Below are 26,428 nucleotides of genomic sequence, written 5' to 3'. Positions count from 1 at the left end.
TTCCATTTACCTCTTCTGGGTTTCTTTTTCTAGCTGATTTTTACCAGAACATGCTTTGGAAAACGAGTGTGAATTGACTTTGATTTCTATTAGAACCTATTTTGGAAAATCAGGGCAAATGAAAAGTAAAAATAAAATAAGAGAAGAATACGAAAATAACCCCCAGTAGGATTTTAAAAATGATTGCTTTTGCATACTTTTTAAAGTAATAATAGTTACCTGTTTTGGTTTTTTTTTTAAATCACAACAGAAAATTTGGTGCTTTTTTTCCCTCCCAGCTTGTAGGATGTTAGGAGCAGAAAATTCCAATTTTAGAACAATGAGATCAAAACTTCACTTAACTGTTATTTGTTTTTTTTAATTCAGAAATTGCTATTTGAGTAATTTCTAATCGAATTGTTCAGACAATTCTTGGGATCCTGAAAAGCAGCAAGGTACTTCAGTTTCTGGAACTTCTGTACAATAATATTTTGAAGAGACCAGTTGGTGCAGAGGGGTGGAGTTTGCTGTTTTTGTTCTGACGTTTTCCTCCAGTCATGTGATTCAAATTCATTTTTTCATTAATCAGCAATTTCTAAAAATCAGCACATATGCAGAAAGTTTCAGAGCAGTTTCTGCAGAAATGACTAGCTGTTCAAAATAGTTCTAAGATGATAGGATATGAATTCTTTTTATGGAGTATGTACAGTTTATCACAGTATGTTATATATAGACAGCAGCTTAGTTCTATACGCAGTCTGGTCTGAAATCTAAAGTGCCCAATTTTCTAAAATTGTTGTAAAAACAGTCTTTATATTAAACATTGAGTTGTGGTAGGGAGGGGGGAAAAAAAAAAAACAAAAAAACCAAAAAACCAAACCCACCCAATCTCATCACTTTAAGAATTTTATTTTTTCTCTATGAATTGCAAAGTACTGAAAAGGTGAGGGTTTGCTGCTTTTTTTTTTTTTCTTTGAAAACTGAGATAGTTTTTATTGGTAACTCTTATTTACAAGAAATACAGCTGGCAAGCTCTGAAGTAGATTTTATGTTCAATTCATGAAGTTCAGTCGTGCGTTCAGATGATGAGGAAATGTCACTGCTTTAACTTGTATATACTTCTGTGTGTCCTAATGGTTTTGACCTTACAGCATTTTCAGTAGGGAGGTTAAGGGAATCATTTTTTGTGTGAAACAGATATATTTACTCTGTACTAGAAAACAGAGATGAAATAAAATCCAAAGCCAATTAATGTGTTATTTATTTTCAGGGAGCTTTCTTCTGCTTCACAAATTGCTATCTTAATGGGGCAGTTCACAGGGAATGGGGTCTGTATTTTAATATTACTATGCTGTAAAACCAAATTATTCTTTTATCTACACAGTTTAAAGTACTTTTTCTTTTTTTTTTCCATTGCCAGAAGTCAAAGCTAACTCAGTTTGTGTGATTTTAGGTGATTGTTGAAATTAATGATTCTTGTGAAGTTCTTTATAAGTTTCTGGTGTCTGTCATTAGAGAAATATACATTATTTAGTTTGTGGAAACATTACGTTGTGTACTTAAAAATGGCCTGTTAAAATTAAGCCTCTTGACTTCTTAGGTATGTCTGTAGTTCTGTTGGCGTCATTATTCCTTTCCAGAATAACTCATTGTCCTTCTCTAAAACTTTCTGGTGGTAAAGTGACTAGAAGGTGGCTGGAACATGGAAAATTGTGGATTGCAAAGATTAAAATGATGTGTTTTTAATGAGAAATCATGCTTCATGAGCAGTTCAAGAATTTCAGATTAGTGAAGACTCTACAGTAAGAATATGGATGTTTTGGAAAAGAGTTTTACTAGTGTTTATTCATTGTCATGTTAGCAGTAGATGAAGATGGATCTTAGTATTTAATTTGGCTATATTGAGTTTCTGGGTCTATGAAATCAAAGAATGAAATCTTAATATATTTTCTTAAAGCAATGAAGTTTGTCATATTTGTAGCACTGCTCAGGTGTCCATTTTTTTTCTAAGCAGTGGCTGTTAGTGCTGCTCAGATTACACTGTGAAAGTGCACTGTTGCAATATGGTTGCTCTCAGAATGGCTTCTCTAGAAGTTCAAATTTCTCAAAAATATTTATGTAAAAATGGTGCCTTAGTCAGAAAAGATGTGCATTCTGTACATACTCATTTCATTTCTGTTTGCTTTTTCTGTCTAAACTACTTTTTCATCTCTTGTTACCCTCGTTAGAGTTACAGAACAAATACAGATACTGGTGAGCGAGCAAGATTCTATTCCATTTCAGGCACTGTTAACGGAATTGTTAACCACTTTATGACACTAAGATTTTTGGTTTTAGTGATATGTGAGCGAGAAGGAGGTCAAATCTCTGTAAATGTGCACTCCTTGCAGGAAATAAAAAAAAAAATACTGTGAACTGAGCATGTTTGGTTTGGCGTTGGGGTAGAAAGGAAGAATCTTTTTCAAATGAGTGCCATTGTCATAGTTGAACTATCTGTGTGGGGGACTGGCTATTTTGTATCATGGTAGAACAGGGCCTTCATAGTGTTATATGTATAAATATTTGGTGGAATACAGTAAAAAGGCTAAATAGGAAATGAAGCACAGGAAGCTGAAAAGCCTTACTCATGATGTGCCAGATAATCTAGGAATAGAGTGTAGGTCTGTTTTTCTAGATGTTGAACTGTATTGCTTCTCTTTTGTCTGTTAATAGTATATTTATCATACCATATTATAGCAAGTATTTTTATTATTTAGATATTATTATATACTACATTTTAGCAAGTACTTATTCACTGACATTTGTTGTTGATTTCTGATTTTTATTAATAGTGCAGGTATTCACGTTGTTGATATGAAGACAGGACATTTTCAAGAATATGACCCACAAGCAAAACAAGTAGATGCTTAGCTTGCATTTACTTAACGTTATTTATCTTAACAGTTTTCTAGAATTCATTCTTTGACTCTTCTGTGTAAATATCTTCTTTCAATTTTGCCTTACGCCAGAAGAAAATGGAAATCTCACAAGCATTACCACAAAGTGAGTTAATGTAAATAGCTTTTTCTTATCACTCATTTAAATGCAGCTAAGCTTATTTTTGATTCTTAACGGTGCTTTTTCAGTCCAAGCACATATGACTTATTTTTTTTTTACTGACTTCATATGCTGCAACTGGGCACCGATATTGACAAGTAGCTTTGGCCATTTCTGCTCTGTTATTGTGATTAGGTGATCTTGGAAGTCTTAACTAAAAGTAAAATCATGAACTGATGTCTTAGGGAAAACTCCAAAGAAATCTTGGGGAAAAAAACATCGTGAAGTTTGATTGTGATGTCCAATCTGCTGTCGTTAGCCAAAAAGTCTTTATTTCCACTTACCATACTTAGCTGTAATCCCTTGATTTTGCCCATTACAAAATTGGTAATTTATACCTAGATACTGAAAAGAAATATTTTTCCCAACTTCCACTGGCTTTTCTCATTATCCAGTAACAGAAGTTCTCAAATGCCCAATAAGAGCCCTTTACACCTAGTGATACTTTGGTACAACACATATTCAGCCTGTGGCAAGGGGAATGTGTTCTTTACTGAATGGAAATGTGTGAAATCTGACATGACTAGCAATACTACTTTCCATGATTTAAGATATGACTGATAATGTAAGACTTCAGTGTTTTAGGTAAGAAAAATGTATTCACGTACTTCAGGAGAAGCAATTCAGTCTTGACACTAAGGTACTGTGTGGGTTTTAGAAAGGAAGTGGGTTATTTCAGGGAAAAATGTGTCATCAGTATTGAAAAGCTTCTTAAAATCCTTTGAGATACCTCTTTGAGCTTCTCCTTATACATACCATACACCTACAATGGAAAAAGTGACACTCCAAGTGTTTATAGAGTTTTCTTTTATAGTCTTTTAACACTAATATGATTTGCCTTTTTCACACAACATATAATCCAATACAAAGTCGATCATTTTCGTAGTTGCTTCATTGTGTGTGAAAGTTGAATGTTTTGCTTGGAAACTAAGAGATCTTAGATAAAACTAAAAATGGTTATTATTAATTTAGAAGCTTAAGATTCCAGAAAAAAAGCAGTGATCTTGGGGAAACAGTAGCTCTGCTTGTTCAGTGATGTTGTATATCAGTCCTTTCCAGGTCATGGTAAAGATGGCCGTTGTTTCCTTTTCTTTGTGTCCTTAAAAGGTAATGTGAAAAATTTTCAGAAATCTCAGATGTGATTGCTGGAGTGCTGGGAAGGTTTGGTTGAGAGTCATACTTTTCAAAAATCTTAAATTGGAAATTTGTTTGGTAATCCATTCTCCACTGCCAGTTTTGGTAAAACATAAATTTTTCTGTTTTGTGTGGCAGATTCTTATGTGATTTTTCTTTGCTAGCATGAGAATTATCTATCTGTAGATTTACTACTAGTACTGAATGGCAGTTTTCTTCCCTTAAGATTGTCATTTGCAAGTCAGTATAGGAAAAATGGCCCAGTACATCTGTGTTTTTTTTTTTTCTCCTTATATTACATTTTCTCTGTGTGGACCAAGTGTTTAAAGTTGCTTGATTAACACTTAACAGTCAGTGTTGAATGTCCTTTATCAGTATGTCACACTCAGGCTTGGATAAATATGGTGCTGAGAACAGGAGTCTTAATACTAGTTCAGCATTAGCATTCTGAATCAAAATCATCAGGCAGATTGGTAGGAGAAATGCATGTTGTGATGGTTGTAAGATCTAAAATGTTAGAGAAGTCATGAAAAAGTTATTTTTATGATAGAATTTCAAAGCTCTGAAAAATTGTTCTAGAATTGTTTGCGACCTTGTAAAATAAACTTGTAAATAAAGGAAGAATATCTTATTTGAAAACACAACTGAATGAGGTACTCTTTCTGTAACTAAGACTACAGTAAGGCTATTTTACAAGTTTTTATCAAGTCATCTGTCTCGTGTTTTTGTTTGTGTTGTCTATGGGAAAAGACTTGTTTTCTGAGTTACTGAGTTGATAGTCTGAGCTCTTCAGTAATAGAGTGATCACTTCACCATTCCCAGCTAGCACTTTCCCTGCAGTAGGAAGCAAAATTCAATTACATTTGCATTAGTGGTCTTTTAATTTAGAAGCACTTTAATGCTGACTGTTAGCATTTTATCTCTGTTTTCTGAGGATAAATACTGTGTTTTTTCAGAGGCAGTCTGCTCTTTGCAGCGTGTATTATTTAGCAATTTTACGGATAAATAATTGCTGCTGTAGTGTAAATGTATTATCAGTCCAGAAGCTGTAACTTCTCCCTCACGTTTACATTTGAGTACTCAAAGCGAAGCTGTTGATTAGACTTAAGACAGTGATATTTCACACTTGTAAACCAGTGCATTTCAGCTTCAGAAATTAGTGTGTCACCTGAATGTTAGAAGTATGGGTATATCAAATTCAAAATTGTGGGAGTTAAACAACAACAACAAACTAATTTAAAATATATCTGTTACCAGGGAAAAATCAACTTGAGCTGCAGAACAGAACATGTAGAAATTCAGGAATGAAGTTAAAAGGCAAAAGCCAAGGTGATGTTAAAATACAACAAGAAAATACAAAATTACTTTATACTGTCTTTTTTTTATTCTAGGTAACTTAAACTGCAGATAATTTTATTTCTGGTAAAATCTATGTTATCAGTTCCTACCTTATCTCTGTCCTGTCTTCTGAATGTGCTTTTGTAGTATCATACATTTTTTTATTCCGTGTGGTTCAGTATTGTTACAAGACTTGTCAGTTGTGTGCTGTACTGTTATGTCATAGATATGCCAACAGAAATGTTGCCCACATGCTACTTGTATGCCTCTCTACCAAAATGTTTTGTCCTTTGTTGACAAAATATTATCCATTTTTTTTTAGTCATCTCAACTCCCTTGAATTTCCTTTCATGATAAGTGATGTTTTAGTGTTTAGAGTTGACAGTTACAAGTAGCTTGAGTACCAGATTCCTCCTGTCTTCTGTTAGACCTGTGCCATGAAGCTTAAAATCTTGAAGTTACTGTCAAAACTCTACAGAATTACTGTAGAAATTCATACATAAAAAACCAAAACCTTTGAAAAATAATGTTGCTAGTAACTTCAGTATGGAGGAAAGCCATGTCTGTGGAATATGTAATGCCTGGTTGACAAACAGGGAGGAACTGTGACTGGTCTTGTTGCTTCAGTTACTCTTCCGTGTTTTTACTGCATTTAAAAATCCAGGTTAAATGGAAACTTTATATCTAATTAATTCCAAAATATAAGTTGAAGTTGTTTTGAGTACTCCTTGAGTCCTTGTTACCACCTTTTTGTGGTTTTAGAATCACATTTTCCTATTTTTTAATGTTTTCCTCTTCCCTATTGCAGGCTTACATAGATAGGAAAATGACTAACTTTGCTTGTCAGCTAAGTAAGGGGGTGAAAGTGGGTATCTGCAAAGAACAACTCAATGCCCAAGTCAAAAAAAAGAGGAAAATTGCCTCTTAAAGATCTTAAGTAAATGCTTTTCAAGGCAAAAATGTGATTTATTGTATGATTTTAATTGTGTTTTTTGATATACGTATTCTGAGAAACTTTTAAGGTTGTGGTTGTGATCTGTGTGCATGCAGTTACTGCTGTATATGTCTTAACTTCTTTCACTGCAACAAGGAAGAGGAAAACGTGGAAAAAAAGAACTTCAGACTGCACAGGTTTTTCTCTGAAGTCCGGGTAGAATGAAATGCGCTTCTTCAGACTGGCAAATGAACTTTTCTCTTTCTGGTATTCATTATCATTCATATCCTGCATCTGATAAATCTTGCAAACTTACTTGAAACCATGTTATGTTTTACTGTATTCAGGTTTTATTCTAGACCAGGGTACACAGCTCTTTATAAACCAGTTTTGATCTCCTGAATAGTTTCAGTGAACAATAGAATTAATGAACAATAGAGCCTCCTATGCTGTGCTTCATGTCCCATCTGTACACAGGATGTTTTCTAGATAATCTCCCTTATTCAGAGTATGGTAATGTGCAGTCTCCGTTTTTTTTCTAGACTTAATCAAGTTTATCTTTGGTAACTATAGGATCTTGATACATTTGGCTTGGGGCAGAGGAGTTCTTAGGAAACTGGAGAATAGTTAAATTCTCAGAGGGATAATGTACGTAAATTGTGCAAACGTAATGTAGGTAATGTAAAACAGGCTTCAATTACAAAGGGAAATCTTTATGTAAATTAGGAAGTTTGTTATACTGAAGGTAGGACAGTTTTTATAATATTTTCCTGAATTTTAATGCAGAACAGATTTTAATGTATCTTTTGCTGCTTAGATCTATGTTACTATATGTGTCATGTAGATTTTGCCTTGCTTGCTTTCATTTTGTTTGATTTTGCATGACCTGGACCTCTTCTTGCAACAGTTCCCTTGATAAATAAAATTACTACCTATTACCAGGATTTTTTCAGTTAGCTAGTGAAAGCCCTACTGTCAGCTTAATATTCTCGTGTTAGATTCACTGACTTCCTAATAAATACCCACTGATAGCGTCCACAATGCATTCCTCATGAAATTACATCTTCATTATGTGTATATTGTAGCAACATTTGTACAAACAGTGTGGTGGATAATGGCTTGATATTTGTCTCTAAAGTTGTAGAGATAGATGTGTGAATGTGTTTGTTTTGTTTTTTTTAAACTTCTGTCAGTTCTTTTTTCTAATACTTGCTATGACACTGTGGGAGGTTCTTGACGTCAGATAAATTCAGTGTGCTTGATCAGCCAGCTTCTTTGATGGAGCCTGTGTTTGTTTTGCAAGTTAAATTCTGAGATCTTTAGCAGTTTTACACCTAGCTTTCAAAGATCCTTTCTCTGTAAATGTGTTGCCACTAACACATTTGTGTAGTAAAGAATACTAAAGCTTTTACTTTTCAGTACTCTTTGTCTTTTTTTAATAACCATTGCATCCTTTGTGTTTTGACCTGCCTCAAATTTTTACCCTATATGAAGAAGGCAAGACAGCACTGTGGCAAACTAATTGTGTTTGCTTTGGGAATGTACTAAGTTAGAATTAAAGGAAGCAACAGGAGTGAGTAGATGTTGAAGCCTGATGACTTGACGGTTGAGGCAACAGAAAAATTAACAAAACCCGGAAGAACTCCTTAGTAAAATATAAATCAGTAATATCAGCTTGCTTCTCATTTCATGCTTAGAGAAAGTGTAATTGGCCTTCAATAGGAATGTTCTTACTAACTGTTTTCTTCGTCTTTGTTAGACAGTTGCTGTTTAGTAGGTATGTGTGCAGTGTATTGAACTTTCATCTCTGTACTTCCAAGGACAAAATTGAGATTGTACTTTTTTTCCCAAATGAAGTTGCTAGGGTTTAGGAAGTACATGTATGAACAAGGTTCTTTACAGCACTAAAGTATCTGGAAAATGTACCAGAAGAGAACTGATGGTGATGAACCTGTATGAGATGAGTTGTGTCTTGAGCTTTAAACCCCAGTATAAAGAATAGAAATGCAAATCTGCTAGTATAGTTATGACAGCTGAGGAGTCTTCCTGTAGAAGAAATGGAAGTGGAGTAACGCTTTTGTATCCTCATTGATAGTTTGTTCTACCAAATAAAGAATGGGTAAGAATCAGGCTGGAAGGGCCCTTAAAGATTATCTAATTCCAGCCCACCTGCCATGGGCTTCCATTCAGTCTGGCTTCAACACTTTCAGGTGTGGGGCATCCACAGCTTTTCTTGACATCCTTAACAGTGCCTCACATCACCAGACTATTTTAGGCTTTTTCCTTTTAATTTTTTTGCTTTTCCAACATGGTTAGAAAATAGCTTTAAGGAAAGGAATGAGACTCTGGGTAATAATAGGACGATGTTCTGGCTTAGTGATACTTAATATAAATATAGGGAGAGTGCATCCCTGTTAATCCCTAATATTAGTCATCAATTGATAAATGTAATCTATGGAACTAAATTGATGGGCTTGAACGTATTGTAGAAACTTCTTGTTTCACACACATATGGCCCTTGTTTTATTTGTCATATGGCATAACAAAATTCAGTTAGTATGAGGAAACCTTAAGTGTTTTCTCTTGGTGTTATATTTTTAAAATTGATGTTGGATGTCTTCACAGAATACTTAAACTATTCCATCTACCTAAAAAAATTTTACAAACCCAAAGTTCTTTTTTAATTGTTCTAAGTTGAATAATAAAATAATAGTGTAAAGTAATAGAAGGATCATTAAAGCATTGTTTATGAATTTCAACTTAGGAATTGTAATGCAGTATTTATTTTTATTATTTAAAACTGCTTAATATTTTGCAGTTAAGGAATAATGGCATAAACCACCTCCCCTTAACCTAAAATTGTGGACTAATGAAGGGATGGAAACAGTAGGTACTTCATTAATATCAGCATCTAATTTGGAGTTAAAAAACAAACAAGCAACCATACAAAGCACCTTGTTAATTACTTGATTTTAAAAAACGTGTTTTGCATCATTCTTTTACATTTAGTCCAAGTGAGTACTCTAAGAGGTGTATGTTCACTCAGCAAATTTCATTTGAACAGATTTTGTGTGAAATGTTTAAATTTACTTAATTTGCACGTGCAAAGGAGATCAATGCATTTTTAATGTCTTTTGTTTCCCACTCATTCTTTCTTAACATTTATTCTTTGTTATATAAAGAACGATAAAAATTTGAGCATGTTAAACATTTTTCACTTCAGAATAATTGCTTTAAAATAACTTCTAAATGTGTATATTAAACTGTTCCATTCACTGCTTTTTACAATCAACTTAGTACATCACTTAACTTCTGATAAGGTTGTACATTTCCTGTATCATCTTAAGTTTGAGGTATAAGAGAGTGGTTGCAATTACAGAAGAGGCAGGATTTCAAGTTACAATTCCATCTTTGAGCTGTGCTCTTTTGTAAAATCCTGTAAAATAGCATGTATGAAGTACTTCTATTCAATCCTTATTCTTTCAGTATGGTTCTTTCATCATCAGGGGCTTATCATTGTTAGGTCTGGAAGTTGTGTGGCTTGAGATAATCACCTGTGAAGACCCTTTTGCATTATTCATCTATATGCATCATTTCATCAGCAGTATCATTATATCACGTAAGCATATTTTTTTTCTCTAAAAATTCTATTTACTGTAAGTGGCATTCAGAGATAATACTTGTTCTGAAAGAAATGACCACCGTCCTAGATTCTCATAGGGAGATGCTACTCTGCAAGATTGCCTTAGCATCAGAGCACCTGCCATGAGTGGTAGCATGATGTCTCCTGTTTCCCTTTTCATTTTTTTCGTGCCTTTGGGAGCTTTTTTCCATCCAGATTAGCAGGCATATCTTACTCACTGAGCTGAAGGCCTTGCATAGAACTTACTTTCTCAAAACAGGCAGATTTTTAGAAGTTCAGTTTCACCTTTTACTGTTTTCATCCTCACGTGGCCGTGTCTTCCTCATCCTGGTTGTCACTGTTGTAGATGCTGTCAGCTTCTTCTGTGTCAATTTCCTCAATTTATTAAAGTAGTAAAGAAATGCACGCACTAAGCATACCTTTTGTTCCAGCTTCTGTTTTGCAATAATTGGGAAAATGACCATGTCTAATTTATTCGGTCACAATGATATTTTTTACTAATCCTTATTTTGGGGCTTATGATAGCACAGTAGCTTCCACCATGTCATTGTTCTTGTTTTTCTTTTTTGTTACCATTAACTATTCTTGTTTACGTTCTCTTGTCTGGTTGTAGTTTTCATCGTAGAGAGTTGCTTTACTGCTTGGTGAAAATATTTAATGTTTTTGTATGTAGGTTGCTCCAAAAGCATTGTTTCCTATTTATTTCCATGGAAACTACAAGAGATACAAAGAGCACAATAACACAATAATTAAAGCAAATTCTTGGCTACAAAACACAGCCACCGTGAGCTATGCGTTTTGCTAATGAGGAACAAGAGCCTGCGTGCTGTGCTCATAAAAATCTGTACCAGCAGAGGTGACCCAGTGTCTCTGTTGTCACGGCTGAAATGCACCACCCACCGCCTTACTGTGCTCCCATCCACTGTTTAGTCTTCATCACTGCTTAGCAAATGTTAATCACTGTCAATATGTGCAATTTTTTCCACGTGGAAGATGCAGTGGAATTGCCATGTCACAGCCTGAACCACTGATTGAGCACCAGATGAGAAGACATGGCTAACCCAGTGAGCTCAGGTGCAAGCTGTGCACCTGAGTGACTGGAAGGGATGGACCCTATGTCTGCCTCTCCTCGCCTTCATTTAAGGGTTAGCAGCTGTGGGAGCAATATCTTTCCTGATGGAGACTGTGCTCCTCTTGAGCCATCACTGGTCAATGGAAGGGGTGAGATAGTGTTCCTTCTTGCCATCTTATATTGCTCCATAACGTTTATATCTCAGCAGAAGGCAATCATCGCTGCCTTCTGCCACACAGAGTAATACAGTTCCACACATTTGCCTCACACACACTTCTGTGTCAGATGCCATTGTGTCTGCCCCTCTGCTGCCATCTGTTGCACAGCAAAAAAAAAATTAATTTAATTAGCTTTTAAATATTTGTACCAAAAATTCGAGGTGAGTTACAAATATAAATAAATACTGCGCTTCTCCCACAAAGATAGTCGTCTTTTCCATTGAGGCTTATGTCCAAATCTGTTTAGGAGTTTATGGTAGAATAATTTATAAATTTGAAGATTGTAGCTTGCCAAAGTGAAGGGATGAAGAAGTGAGTCAGTGTTCTGAACACATACTATGTTGTTGATGGTATGGTATGTAAGAAGTTTCTGTCAATTACTAACTGCTGACTTTGTGCCTAGTTTTATCCAATTCCAGAGATAGGCCCAATTTACAGGTTTGGGAAGATCTTTCATTCTGTCTGTGGAGTAGTGGTAGCATGATGAGGATATTCAAGAAATCAATTTTGTCGCAACACAAAAACTGTTGAAATATCTTTATTTCACACAATGTTCTCCCATCTTCTTAGCTCCATTCCTATTGACAAGTCCATATCACCATTCCTACTATCTCTGAGTTGACCTTTAGTGAAATTCTAATAAATTCTGTAATTTCCTTTCATCTTCATTATAGGTAAAGCTTTAAAAATTGGATTCTGTTGCTGACTTTTTGTAAAATATGTAAGTAAAGTACCTCCATCTTTTGCCTTTAAAAATACAAATTAAAAAATGGTACATTTCTGAGGATTTACTGTTAAATTAGCATAGCCTTGCAAGCACAAATACAAAAGGCATTGTCAGTGAGTTATCACTCTTGTATGCAGTAACTTTGTGTAATTAAATGCATTTGTGAGTCAGTTTGCTGTGGACACTGTATATGTTTAGATATATGGTTTTTAGTAGTTGAACTGTTTCACCTTTATATGTTGAACATTTAGATTTTTTTACAGTAGTGTCTTAGAAGCTGTTAAACTGCTTTTTCTTTCAGAAGATGTTGGTATATGATCAAGTTATTCTTTTGGTTTTCTGAAGCCAGAAATCTTTCACTCTGAAATATACTAGTGAGCCTCATACTGTGACCTTGTAGTCTCTGCTGCCATCCTTTACACCATGGAATGAAATCAAGTAAGAGTGTTTTCCTTATACAGGGCTGACTTGCAGAGAAATAGAAATGTGTATGTGTGAAGAACTAAAATCTCAAATTTTCTCACAAGAAAACATTAATTCTCCCATATGTCATCTTTCTGGCCTGGTTATGGTCTAATACGGTTGCTAACTCACCAAAAGAGTAGTAGAGTTGAAAATTCAGAGGACCTAAATTAAAAAAAAGGTTTTAGCTAATCCTACTTAGAAAGTTTTCACTGCACTGGAATTTGACAAAACAGTTTTTTGAAGCTTGAAGTGAGAATAGTTGCAGCTTCAACATGCTCAGTTGTGAAGGACTACTGTGTATATATGTCTCTTCTGATGCTTTGAAAGAACACATTATTAACCTTCTGGGGAAAGTTTGTAGAGAAGTTGTGGAAGAGTGAACAAATACAAGATGTTTCTACTTTTTGTGTACTGTCAGTTTGTTGTTCTCTTGTTATTATTCTCCTTATAGTTAACTTCTGCTTCTTACTGAAGATATTTTAGTGCACAAATAGAAGTTGTGGATTGGGAGAGTTTTCTTTAGTAAAATCTTGACAGTCCTGTAATACAATCATCAAGAATGTCCGTGTGTGTAAAAGGCATGACGTTTTTTTTCTGAATTAATTGGAGGATGTGCAAGCAAATAGCACCATCCTCTGGCATTATAATATTAATTAAGAATTAAACCTTGATGTTGCTGTTTGTTATTTTGGGGAATTACAATTTTAATAGAATGTACATATTGTACTTTCAGTTTTACATACTCATTTTGGGCCAAGTTTTTAACAGAAATTGTGTTCATTTGCATGGCCTATGTGTATTCTACTCAATTAACTGAGTAGCAATAGATAATATCTTTTTAGGGTTATCCTACATATGGTGCTGACTCTGTTCTTTACATGACCATTTACGGTAGGAAGTTGCACTTCAGAAATACCGATCTGAGCGTTTTCTAAATCACAGTGAAAGACAATTCACAGTCATTTAAGAAAAATTCGTTGAATTAGAAAACACCACCAACGATTTAGTTGTTTGTGTGGGAGAGGATAGGCGCTGGTACAGAACAACTGCAAATGTCTAATGAGTAAATGATTTTTACAGCAAATTGTAGCTTTGGTTACGGATTGAGAAGGGATGTCATTGGCATTACTCGAGAGTTAGTGCAAGAAATACACCTACCAAAAATACGGTTTCAGTAGTTACAGGATGAGTTGCAATGAGTTACAATTATGTGAAGGATTGAGTTTTAGCCCATTTAGCTGTAAGTAATAGGCACAGTAGGCATGAGAAATACTGCAGGGATTGCTATCTAAAACTTGACGGATGAGTGAGTCACTGTTTTAATAGTTGTGATTTTCTATTGGACCTTTAAATGTTTACGTGTTGAAAACATCAAAAGGAGACAGCTGATTTTTGTGTAATCTCTAGAAGGCAGACATCCCCCCACAGGTCTGCTTTTCCGTACAGTAGACCTCTGCTCCTTTTACTCCGGAGGTGCTGGCTTAATGAAACTGGAAATCTTGAAATGAGAGTTTTACTCCAGTGACGATGTTTTTCTTTCATCTAGTCTGGTTTATATTCACGGTTTGCAAACTAAATAGCCATGTCTATGAAAAGACTTAATCAGTGGTCTGCATATAGAACTGAACTATGGGTTCCTTTGTTGAACTATATTGCTTAAACACTACTTCAGGGTGATTGCTGATTGGAGTGTCATATTAAACATCTGGAAACAGGGAAGAGTTTAATCTACTAAAGCTCTGAATATTCACAGCTGCGATAGAGGTCAGTAAGAAATTTGACATAAAATTCATTATAGCATTCTCTGAAATACTAGGTTTTTCTGGGACATCAGATATTCCAAGTTATTTTCTCAAGTGGAATAATGACATTGTGAATAAAAAAAACCTACTAAAATGGTGAAAGGAAGTTGCTTGTGAAGCCTGCAGGTACAGTGGCAATGGGTACCAAGAGAAAAAAAAAACTTTTTTTTTTTTGGTCAATTTAGCAATATTTGAGTATTTGAATGCACACAATTTGAATATAAAATTCACAGTAAAGTTCCACTAGAAGGTACTTCTTTCTGGTAAGAAGAGCAAGAGAGTATCAGTAACTAACTGCTATATTCTTCATCATTTGGGTTCAGTTAGAGAGAAAATGTTGATGGCAAGGCTACAGTGACACTCCAGAAATTCCGGCTAAGGTCCAGACAGGAAGGATAATGTGTTATTGCCTAGTTAGAAACCATTCCACTCCATCCATTTCAACTTGATCTAATTTCAGTGTGTATGTCATTCTCTAATTTGTTAAGTCATATTCAAAATTTTTCATGTAATTCCTATTTCTGTTCTAAACACATTTCCTCATGTTACTCTGAGTTTTTCATCTTGTTTCCATTTTTTATACTTCATCACACAGAGGGTGGTGATGCGTTGGAACCAGTTGTCCAGAGAGGTTGTGGATGCCCCATCCCTGGATGCATTCAGGGCCAGTCTAGATGTGGCTCTGGGCAGCCTGGTCTAGTGCCTGGCGACCCTGTCTACAGCAGGGAGGTTGGAACAAGATGATCTTTAAGGTCCTTTTCAGTCCAGGCCATTCTATGATTCTGTTATCACTACAATCTCTATCTGGTTGTTCCTAGTCTCCCTATTTTTCCAGTCATTGGCCATGATTTTTTTTTTCCCCCACATTCACTTTTTTCCACTCATAGCTTGCATCACTTTTCTGTTCTGATCCTCTTCTGCTCCTGATGTTCATGCTTAGTTTCTGTGTGTGATCTGGCACTCAGTATGTGTCCTCTTGCATTCTCTGCTTTCACTACAAGTTTTCCACAATTTAGGTTTTTAAATAATCTCAAATTCTTCTTTTTCACTGTTGCTCTCCTCTGTTGTATTAATGTTTGAGTCTTTTAATCCTTGTTTTTCAGGAAGTAAAAAGATCTTTTGAATGGTTTAACTTAGGCAAATTATATTTTTTTGCTGCTCTTTTTGAAAGTAAACCTTTGCCTGCTCTTTTCCAGTTTCCTCGTTCTACCTGTATCTGGAATTGGGGGGGAAAAATTGATCTCAGGAAGACACTTCATTTGAACTCATAATTGCAAAAACTCATTTGTTCAATTAGCCAGAAGCTGTTAGCTTTGAAAGCAAGCCTTGAGCAATGTCCAGTGCCAGCTAATTGTTGCAAGAGAAACTGCTAGCCCCTCTGATGGTGCCTGATGCATATGCAGAAGTGGTAACTGGCTGTAGCAAGGCAAACTGTTTCTGCACCTTCAGGGTTGGGCTAGTAAATTGTAGCAGGTCTGTTTTGTTAGAGCTGCAAAGAATTGGCCCATGTTGGAGGTAGAGCAAGCTATTTGATATTCCTGAGTATGTCCTCCCCCTCCCCACACACTATCAAACCTTAAAAATGAAGCAATTGTTCTAGTCAGACATAAGTAAATATTTTTACTTTCAACATTTTTCAGTGAAAATTCCTACTCCCATTTTCATGAAAAGAGTCATATTCACCATCTGAAACTTTACAAAGAAGGCAGTACTTATAAAAGGAAGACAAAGTTACCTGGAAATCCTGACTGTGGTTTCTATTACGAAATAACCTTTCTTTTAAAGAGAAAATGTTAAATGCTCTTGTTTGAGGAATTGTTTTCAGTAATGGCTTCAGAATGGATGTGTTTAAGTACTGTAGAAGGTAACTTAGCTTATTGACTTTTTTATTTTTGTAGTTTGTATTATTTTCATGAGAGTGAGATTGTTAACATCTATTGTTCATTGCAGTTTATAATAGTATAATGTCATACTTTTCCCTAAACTAAGTATTCTGAACTGGTATAATTTAAATACAGTGGAGTGACATTTTATTTTGAGTTTTGACAAATGACAGTTTTATTTCAGTCTCAGTCGCTCAGACTTTTCCTTAAAGGCAACTGAATAATAGAGGAATGGAAGAGACTTTCTTAAATCATTACATTTGTTTTTTTTCCTTTCTTTGTTACCCTTTGTTGCTTCAGATGCTTGCTTGCGTAAGTAGCAGGACATGGTCAGAGTCCTGGAGTTCTGGTACTGTTCCCAGTGCTGTGATATGTTGATAATTCTCTGTACCACCACCACCAAAGATCCAGTGTGTGCTTTGGCAAGCTGCACTATGCTGTAAATTCTAGGTCATTTTATAGAATTTGTGAGTTTCAAATAGTTCAGCTAATTATACAAAAAAAAAAAAAAGAAAATTACTTTCAGTACTGTGCAGCTCTCTAATGACATTTAAAAAAAAATATTTTCTCATGTGATTCTTGTGTGCTGTGGGATTTGAATGGAGAAAAATATGGTTATTCTGTTTTTAAGGGAAATTTAAAGGCTAGCAGCTGTTGAGGTTTTATGGTGTCCATGAAGGAATAGAAAAAATTTGAAGCATGTTGTAATCAGTATTTTGAAATAGATTATTACAATGATGTTTGTGTGTGTGTTAAATGTTAATGTAAGTCTGCATACATGTGGGCAAATGGATGATAGATTCTTCAGAGCAGGAGATTATATGTAATCACTCTGGCATCTCTTCATCAGCTGTCTCATGGAAAACCCATTATTGGAATTTTATTTTTTTTTTTTTTTCAATCTTAGAGCCTTAAATTTAGTTTTAAATTGTAGCATATAGGAAGGAAAGTATTATTGTGATGCAGGCCTCAGTTACTTAATCTGTTTTTCAGACAGAACTGTGTCCTGTCTGTACTGGTGTTACTGCTGATAGACTCAGGTGCACCACCAGTAGAGCCCTTGAAAAATAAATGGAGTCATGAAACACTTGGAACAATCGCTTGATGTGATGGTACAAAGCACAGTGCCAGTGCCCTGTCTTTTCTCCTTTATGCAATTGGTGAATGTTGCTATATAATTGGTAGGTGAAGGTTTAAGTGACTTACTTGTGGTTATATAGAAAGTCTGTGGCAGAGGGAGGGATGCAAACCATATCTCCTTAGATCAGAAGACATGGTTACATGTACGTTTTTCCATGCTACTGCTGGTTTAAGCAGTACTTAATCCCTTCCCCCACTACTGCTTTATGTTTCTGTGTTTTTTTGCTTTGTGTGTTTATCTGGAGTAGAAATAATGCAGGTTACTGCGGTTTATTGGGAAGTTGGCAAGTAGAATCTCTAGTTTGAGGATAAATACTAGAATTTAATACACTTTTTAAATATATACAATACTAGCAAAAATGTTCTGAAATACCTTCATACTGAAAAATCATTTTCCAATTCTGACAATGAACTGATACTGCACAGAAATATAAAAAGTGGATATTCTTTAGTATAAGAAATATTCTTTTTTTGTGTGACAAAAAAATACATGTGAATTTACTGGGATTCTTAAGAAAATGTAGTGTTCAGTATAGGAAGCGCTCAGCTTTAATGTAGAAGTGTATATCAGGATCAGTAGTTTTAGTAATTTCATGAGACATACAAAAACCTGAGTTTTAGACCCTTGTTGTTCAAGGAAAAAAAAAACAGGCTGTCAGTTAAAGAAGAGACGACTGAGAGGGGACATGATCCAGGTTTATAAATATTTGAGTAGCGGTGAGGCCAGTCTCTTTTCAGTGGTACATGGAGACAGGACAAGGGGAAACAGACACAAGCTGCAGCATAGGAAGTTCCACACAAATGTGCACAAGAACTTCTTTACAGTGAGGTGACGGAGCACTGGAACAGGCTGCCCAGGGAGGTGGTGGAGTCTCCTTCTCTGGAGATGTTCAAGACCTGCCTGGATGCCTACCTGTGCGACCTGCTGTAGGGAACCTGCTTTGGCAGGGGGGTTGGACTCGATGATCTCTAGAGGTCCTTCCAACCTCTACAATTCTGTGATTCTGTGAAGAGGATTGCGTGGATGCTGCATTTATTATGTGAATAAGCTAGATCTGCACTTCTAGAATGACCTTCATATAAATGTGTAGCACTTATGCTCATACAATTGGATGACTAAGGGAGGACGTTCTTAAATAAACTAATTTTGTTTTTCCTGGCAAAGTGAAGTTCAAAGGTTCCTGTCTCTTGGAGCTATAAAAACAAAAATAAGCCCCAAAGCAAAATAAACAAAAGGCACAAAATATTTTTTTTTAATCTGCAGGTGGTTGAGTAAGCCTGGATTTATTTAAATAAAGTTACCATCTGAGAGGCATGGATGCAAGACATGCTTGACGCCTTGATACATTTCCTATCTTCTTATTTTTCTTTTTTTATTTTAGTTCAGGCATCGTAAAGATTGAACTTCATCTTTCTCAGAAGCAGGATTCACAGTGTAGTGATACAGTTTAGTGTAAGGTTTCAGGGCAGTTACCCAATTTAATGAAGGGAAGCAAATTGGGAGGAGCAGTCTCTGTGTGCAGGATTTGAAAAAGGTGACATTTTGTTTCTACTGTTAAAAAGATCCAGACATCTGGATCATAGGAGCACTACTAGTGCTAGTGCTCATTTCTACAGTATCAATGTGAACACTTTTTCCTCCCTATTTCACTTCTTACTTATGTTTCTTGAGATAGCGTATGTTTAGCAGACTTATGTTGTTTATATGTGCCTCTAATCTACCTGGGAACAGAGCAGACTGACGTTTGACTGTTCCAAGTGCTAAAAAAAATAACTCTTCCATGCCTCCAACAGAATTAAAGATCGATTTTTACCTTCATTGAAACTAACAGAATGGTAAATACACTAAAAAAATAAATTCTCAAATCTTTTTTATTTGGTAAAGAAGGTAAAATAATCTTTTGCTTTGTTTGTTTAAATCTTTTGCAGGTAATCCTTTGAGCCATTTTTACAGTGGAAACCCAAATCTGTGAAGTTGATTATGGTAAAGGAAGATGGTTGACTTGTCCGTGCACTTCTGCTGTTCCACCATGAACACCCTGAGAGGCTGTTTTCAGTTTTAAAAACTGCTCTGATGTTTTAGTTGGTTGCTGTATGTGTATATCTGTCTCCTGTTTTTTAGTCTGCGAGTACTCCATTATGCCATCAGATTTCAGGGGTTGTACTACTAATAATTTTCAAGTTGCAGCAGGTGTCTCTGGTAAGACTTCTTGACCAAATCAAAAGGCTCTTCAGCTGGAAGACCGTAGGGCAGTTACAGGATAGGGAAAAGCAAAGAGGAGCATAAATGTTTGTTAGTTTCGTCAAACACCATCACAGTTGTACTTGAGTAATGTCAGTGCAGGTCTCTCTGTTCCCTTTGGTATTGGGCTCGTCCTAATGTAAAACTGAAGCAAGGTGCATCAGTGCATGTTTTAGCATGTAATACTGTTTGACCCATAGTTATGGTTTACTTGTAATACAGGTTCAGTGACATCAGTGTAGTTAGTATCTGAAAACTACTTTGCTTAAAAAAATGAAACTATTTTAATATTTTAAAACATTCTTGTGATGACTATCATATTGGCGAGCCTTTATATTTTTCTAATTCATGAATGACCCTCTCATTTTTGCTTTTTGTATAGCTAGAGTAAGTGAAATATTGGAGCTACTTTAGGACTTCAATTAAGAGTCATTATTAATCTCTATTTCATACACACTCTTGGTGTTAGGAGAAACATTGTCACTGAGTTGCTTGGGTTTGTATTTAAGAATGTCTAAATGGCATATGGTTAGAAGAATGTTTATCAAGCTTTTCTTGGCAAGAAGTTTATCTCTTTTTCCTTTGGAGGTCAATTTTCTTGCATCTGCTTTTATTCTAATCAGATTGAGATTACTGCACCTACACTTTTTCCAGGGTTGTAGCACATTCACTTGCCTTAGGATACTTAGCTTGTTGATTCAGAAGTGTTTCTTTTGGGAATTATATCAGCGTTGCGTACTGACTTCCTTTTAGTTCCAAGGTTCAATTTAAGGATTTGTATTTATCTGTTAAGTGCTGAATAGCTTTTGCTTTGTCTGCTGAAGTGGATAAGGGTTTATGGTGCAGTTCTCTGTAATACTCCATAGATTAGATAGTAAAGTATATGCTCTGTTCCTAGACTTCTGTCCTTTGTACTGAAGTCTGTATCTATTAATCTGTAATGGCACCTGCAATGCACAAAATCAGGCTTGATCCTTATCTTAAATGAGCTATTTGATTTTATTGTACTTAGTTGTGAGAACAGTGGAGTGAAAAAATGGTGTGTGACATTTCTACCAGTGGTATTACTAATAATTACTGTGTGATTATTGCATCTGTTTGAGTGCTGCCTTTACAGGCTTGTCCTCTATGGTTTGGTTTGGCTTTGTATGTGATCCTGGTCTCCTTCCTTACTCCAGCCATGTGGAAATGAGTGCTTTTTTTTTTTTTTTTTTTGTTAGTGACAACAGAACCTGTCTGCTGTCAGTGAACAATTATTTTACTTTCTCTTGCTCTTTGTAATTTTACTTTTTTAATCTTTATTCACCTTTTAATGTTTTTAATGTCTGGCTTTAGGTTTCAGTGTTTGTTTGTTGCATTGTGTGAATGCTTCAGGCTTTAATTCTTTTTGTTCAGCCCTGTTTTCAATGCTAAGTGTTCTGCATATGGAACCTTTTCTCCTAACACAATCACTTACTTGGTGTGACATGTTTCTCCTAGGTGCATAATTTAATGCTTCAGTTTGCAGTAAATATTTTAAGTTGTGTGTGTGAGGTAGTTCTAGTGAATTTTTTTCGTCTTTTAAACTTTGTCTAGAGAGTGAGTAGCATAGTACTTTTGAAGGTAATTATTTAACTTTCTTGAAATTAATGTTAAATTCTGGATTTGTGGAATATATTTCATCTCCTGGTACCATTAACTTTGGATCAATCGAAAACACTCCAACAGCTGTACAGATTGAAGCTTAGTTGATAAATTGGTTAGAGAACATAACTTTTTAAAAAATCTGGTGACTTTTGATATTGGATCAAATTTAACAACTATTGCTAATGGATTGTAAGTGATATGCAAGGTACACAGTAACAAATATTTTCTTTCATTGATTTCTTTCAACTTTTTCATTGTGGTTCTAGTAATTCTTAGTTCCTAGCAGCCTGATTTCAAACATGATGTTTCCTGAGAATTAACTATAATTCATCTTTCAAATGACCTGTAAAACATTCATGTCTTACCAGCAGTTGAAGGCGATGTCTGACTGAAAATTGTTTCAGTTGAAATGAGAAAAAAAAAAAACATAACTTCTCTGAAAAATTTTTACTCAAATAATTAAATTCTCATTAAAAATAAAATGGTGTAAGGGACCTGTTTAGGTAGGTACTTGAACATGAAAGAAAATCTTTGCGTTTATCTATTAGTCCTTGCCAATTATTTATGAGAACTTTTTCCCTGGCTCTTTACTATTTGTCCGTTTTAAAATTTATACTTTTTGAGAACTGTGCTGTTACCTTTATTTCTCTTGATACCGTTTTTCCTTATTTGGTGCAATTGGTTTGCAATTAGTAATGATACTCATGCAGGCTAATTCTTCCAGAGATCTCCAGGCTACATATAACAAAAATAAATATCAACAGATAAAGTAAATGAGGAAGATGAAGTTACATAAGAATTCCTCAATCAACAATTGTTTTTTTGCTTTAAAAAAAAAAAAAATCTGAAAAGTTGCACAACAGCTTTTATAGTGTGCTATTACAGACGTGTCTGTGGTATTCCTTTTCCGTACCTGAAACAAACCTTCAACAGGCTTGACCACAACTTTACATACAACTTGTACAGAGCTATGATCGTGTGGTTTTAGAGGTGTAGCTGTCATACTTAGGGTGCAGTAAAGAATTAATCTGAATGAACAGGACCAAGTGGCTCCAGTAGTTCATCTTACAATAGTAACCTAAAATACTTAAAAATTAACTTCTTATTCAGAGTGTTCACTTGATTGTGACTGTCAGAATTTGAGTATTATTTGAAGACTAATAGCATTTTTCCAGTGTTCAAATGCTTCTGTAGGTAAAGATCGTATAAAATGTTCAGTTTAATTCTGAATTCAGGTTATTGTTTTTCTGTCTTGTGTATATAACATCTTTGAAGAGATGTAGTCATAGTCACTCATATTGTAAAGGTGGAAGTCTTTTCTCTTAAAAGAGGGAGGAAGGAGTTACTTAGCATGTTAAACGGAGAGTTGTGGAAAGAAAAGAACTAGTTTACTATTTTTATTTATGCTGCTCATCAGGTAAATAACTTCTTCAACAGATTTCCAAGGAACTGTGCTTTTAGGTCTGTTGAATGTAGTTTCACAAAATTCAAAATCAATCTTACTGTATCTGTGTTTTCATGTAAATTATGGTAAAAAATTGATACCTTTAAAAGGGAGTAGGTTGTTCAGTTCTGGTTTTCATTCCATAATTACTTTTAAGTTAGCTAGCTTGAGTGTTGCTTGGCTTCTTTGATGTAGCTTAGTTTGAGTCTGCAATCTTTACAGGTTTGTGGGAAGGCCAAGTAACCCATCTGTATTTTCTGCTGCTGTTAGCAGTATCTGACTACTTTTTTTTCCCCACCTTGTACGTAAAGGTTCAGCAGTAGTGAGACGAAAGGAAAATTGCAAGAAAGTATTAACCTGATCGATTAATGAGCAGTTATAAAGTATTTTCTTCATCCTCATGTTTTCTGATATGCCTTTGTCATTCTGCAGAACTACTGCCAAAATAGCAATGCTCTTAAACGGTATGGCTGTCACATCAGTGCTTGGAGATGCAGATTAGATATTCAAAATAGAAATGTTTATAGATCAGTTTCTTACCTATATATATATGACGTATCTATTCAAATTGAAATGTGAAATTCCATAATTATCACGGACTGGTAATTTTGGGTGAAAGAGAAGGAATGTAACCTGTTAAACTTTGTATGTAACGCTTGTTAGTTATGGCTTTAAGTTCAAAAATACTTTTTGTCTATTACTAGGAAAATCAAGGGATTCCCGATCAGCCAGAATGGAATCTGAAATTGTACCGAAAATTACCAAAATGACAGTGTCTGGAAAGAAACAGTCGATGGGATTTGAAGTTCCATGGTAAGCTGAGCCCACTTATATCAAGGTACATCAGTAGCTCTTCTTTCAGACTGATGCACCTGTAGCAAGCTTTCTTCTTCTTTTATTTCTATTTTTACAGCAGTTTTAGTGTCACTCTCCAGAACAAACCATTTCAGCTTCTTGTTTGACTCACAATTACTTTCAGAAGATGGTACCTCACGTTTTGAGTTTAACAAATCCTTTCACTATGAATAGTGTAGAGAGATATCAGCTATTCGGATTATTTAAACATCCGCTTCATAGAATACTGAACATTCTTGGGGTTCGTTTATTTTAAATTTAGTTTGCTAAGTGGAATTATGAAATCGATAAATCTTAACTGTAATTGCTTGTTCTTCAAAGGAAGTAATACATTTAAGAATAATTTATGGGGAAAATAATCACTTAAGACTAAATTGTCTTCCTCTGCAGCTTTTATTAACTTTAACAGGTGTTCAAGGTATAACTGTTGTAGAGAAGTCAGTCCTCCTTATGCTGAAATAATTTTGAGTAGTAATTCTAATTTTACCCTAACTTGGAACTGCTGGGGAGATGTCTCATTAAGAGTGCAAAAACATGCTGAATCAGAGTCCATCTACCTACAACAGTAGCCAGGACAGGTCAAGCATGTTAGGAATATGTTCTATGAAATGTCACTGCATGTAGCATTCTGCGGCTCCTCCATCACCTAATTTTCCTTTTGGATTGGACTGGTTTCTAGTAACAATATTTAATGCAGTTTTTTGTGCTTGGATATGCTTATTGTGATTTTGAATTCAATCTTATTATAGTCACATATTTTGTGCCAAGGAATAGCATGGTTATCCTCAGGAAAATAGTTCACAAGCATAAACAATGCCAACATCCCCACCTCAGCTGCAGTATTTGCAGTTCTGATCTGGAAAGCATTTTGAGGAGCAAGAAGATAGCGTGGTATTTATTTTACAGTACCTTGAGCATGTTTGGTGTAACTGTGTAGAAAGTAAGCAGATGGTTTTACCTAGTTTCCTACGTGCATTTAATACAGGGGTGTAAGGCTGATATCGCTATATCCTTAAAATTGTTAAATGCCTTTGCTGAATGAAGTTGATGTCTTTCAGCTACTTAGATACAATAAAATGTAAATTAAAAATTTCTGGGATTTCAAAATCCTCTTTCTGTGCTGTTTGAGATTTGCAGTACATCAGAGAAACATTTTTCTTCCTCTCACCTTTGCTGATTAGTGACTGTAATTGTCAATGGTTTACGGGCTGGTTCAGCCCCCTTCTGTGACTAGCAGAGCAGAGGGATTTTGCAAAATCTGTGCCTCCGGAAAAGGGAACAGGGAACCCCAGAATAATTAAAAACAGTGGCAACAATCTGAGGAGAAACAAACTAATTTACTAAATATAGTATCGGAATGCAAGATAACACACTATAATACAATATAATTAGAATTGAAGCTAATAAATCAAATATAATGAGAGAGAGAATGTCTGACAGGTGGATAGGCCTCACTGCAACACAGAGGTGAGATGTGCAGTCCGGTTGAGCAGCAGGGAGATGGGAGGAGAGCCAACGAAGAAAAGGGGATGAAAAAAAAACCCATCAGGTGATTTTGCCAGGAGTTCTATCTACTCACTGTGACCGCAAAGTCCTCTGGGGAATGTAGTTCTTCTCTTCTGGACAGGTACCCAGAACTTGAGCATTAACAGTTAAACTCCCAGTGCACTACATGATGTTATGATGTGGAATACTGAAAACCAAAAATCATGAAACCATGACAGTAATGACTGATTTGTATTAACTTAATGGAATCTTCATCTTTGGTGTTCCTATTTCACTGCTTAAATAGTTCTTCATAATAGTAAAATGATGTAGATATAACTTAATGAAAAGTAATCATAAAGGAATGAGAAAGATCTGCCACTTAATCTTTCAGTGGCTCGATAGGGATAGTAGTGATTGCATTTTTAGCTGTCATAAGATAATGGCTATATGATGTGTTTATTAATAAGAATAAATACAGAATTTAGTCTCTCTTATTTAATGACTGCCCCACCTTCTGTATGTGTGTCTACTTTGTAGGGAAGGATGAAGTAGGAACGTTTTCCTCATGTGTGGGCTGGAGAAATTCTTGGATAAGCTAATGGTGACTCAGTCTCAGAGGAAAAACAGTTGTCTCTGCGTGGTTCTCAGCTGCTCTGCTTCTCTTTAGGGTCTCTGACAGTTTGTATTATGCTTCCTTCCATTATAGTGATATACTTTTTTTGTGACAGAAAATAAAACCTAACCTACTACTGATGTCTTCAGGTTTAAATCTTTGGTACTGTGAAGATGTTTATTTACTTCACTTCACTTGATCAGCATTTCAGCAGTGCTGCTAAATAACAACAAGCCTCTTTTTCGCCACCCTTTTCAGAGGGTGGTAGGTGCAGGCTGCTTGGAGGAGCTGTGGGTACCCCTTCTCTGCAGAGATTCAAAGCCAGGTTGGATGGGGCCCCGGAAAGTCTAATCTGATGGTTGGCAGCCCTGCCTGTGGCAGAAGGGTTGGAACTGGGTGGGCTTTAAGGTCTCTTTCAACTCTAACCATTCTGTGATTCCTATAGAAATTATATGGATGTTAGGCATTTACTTCTAAGCTAGTATAAATAGGAATGGAGTGGTTTATTGAAGAATAGAAGGAGATTTTGAGAAGAACCAATCAACAAATATGGCATAAAGTCTGACAGAAATCGCAATGTTGTCTGCATGTTTTAGGAATCACGCTTGTAGGAACCTGTGATGACCTCCTTTGTTGTCTATGGACCACTGGAGCAGTGTGACATGCAGAACTGAGGGAGGTGGCCTTGACCATATGCTTTCTTCTCTACTTTAGGACAGTGTAGCTTAT

At 35.5% G+C, this 26,428-nt stretch overlaps 1 protein-coding gene across 3 annotated transcripts in view; it reads left to right on the top strand.

Annotated features, from left to right (window-relative positions):
• Positions 1 to 26,428, top strand: part of HBS1L (HBS1 like translational GTPase) — a 65,200-nt gene that overhangs the window by 13,460 nt on the left and 25,312 nt on the right. For 2 of the 3 annotated variants that reach the window (XM_042828298.1, XM_042828312.1), the window contains one exon: positions 23,448 to 23,556. In XM_042828298.1, the coding sequence (XP_042684232.1) occupies positions 23,448 to 23,556 (109 nt within the window). Of the gene's footprint in view, positions 1 to 19,419; positions 19,524 to 23,447; positions 23,557 to 26,428 lie in introns of those variants that run through there. The other variant, XM_042828305.1, reaches the window with a different exon arrangement.

This window comes from Centrocercus urophasianus, unplaced genomic scaffold (genome assembly GCF_019232065.1).
Source record: "Centrocercus urophasianus isolate 14NV4802_14NV808 unplaced genomic scaffold, USGS_Curo_1.0 seq_10, whole genome shotgun sequence".
In the NCBI taxonomy this organism is placed as follows: Eukaryota; Metazoa; Chordata; class Aves; order Galliformes; family Phasianidae; genus Centrocercus; species Centrocercus urophasianus.
This window is presented reverse-complemented; position numbering and strand designations above follow the sequence as displayed.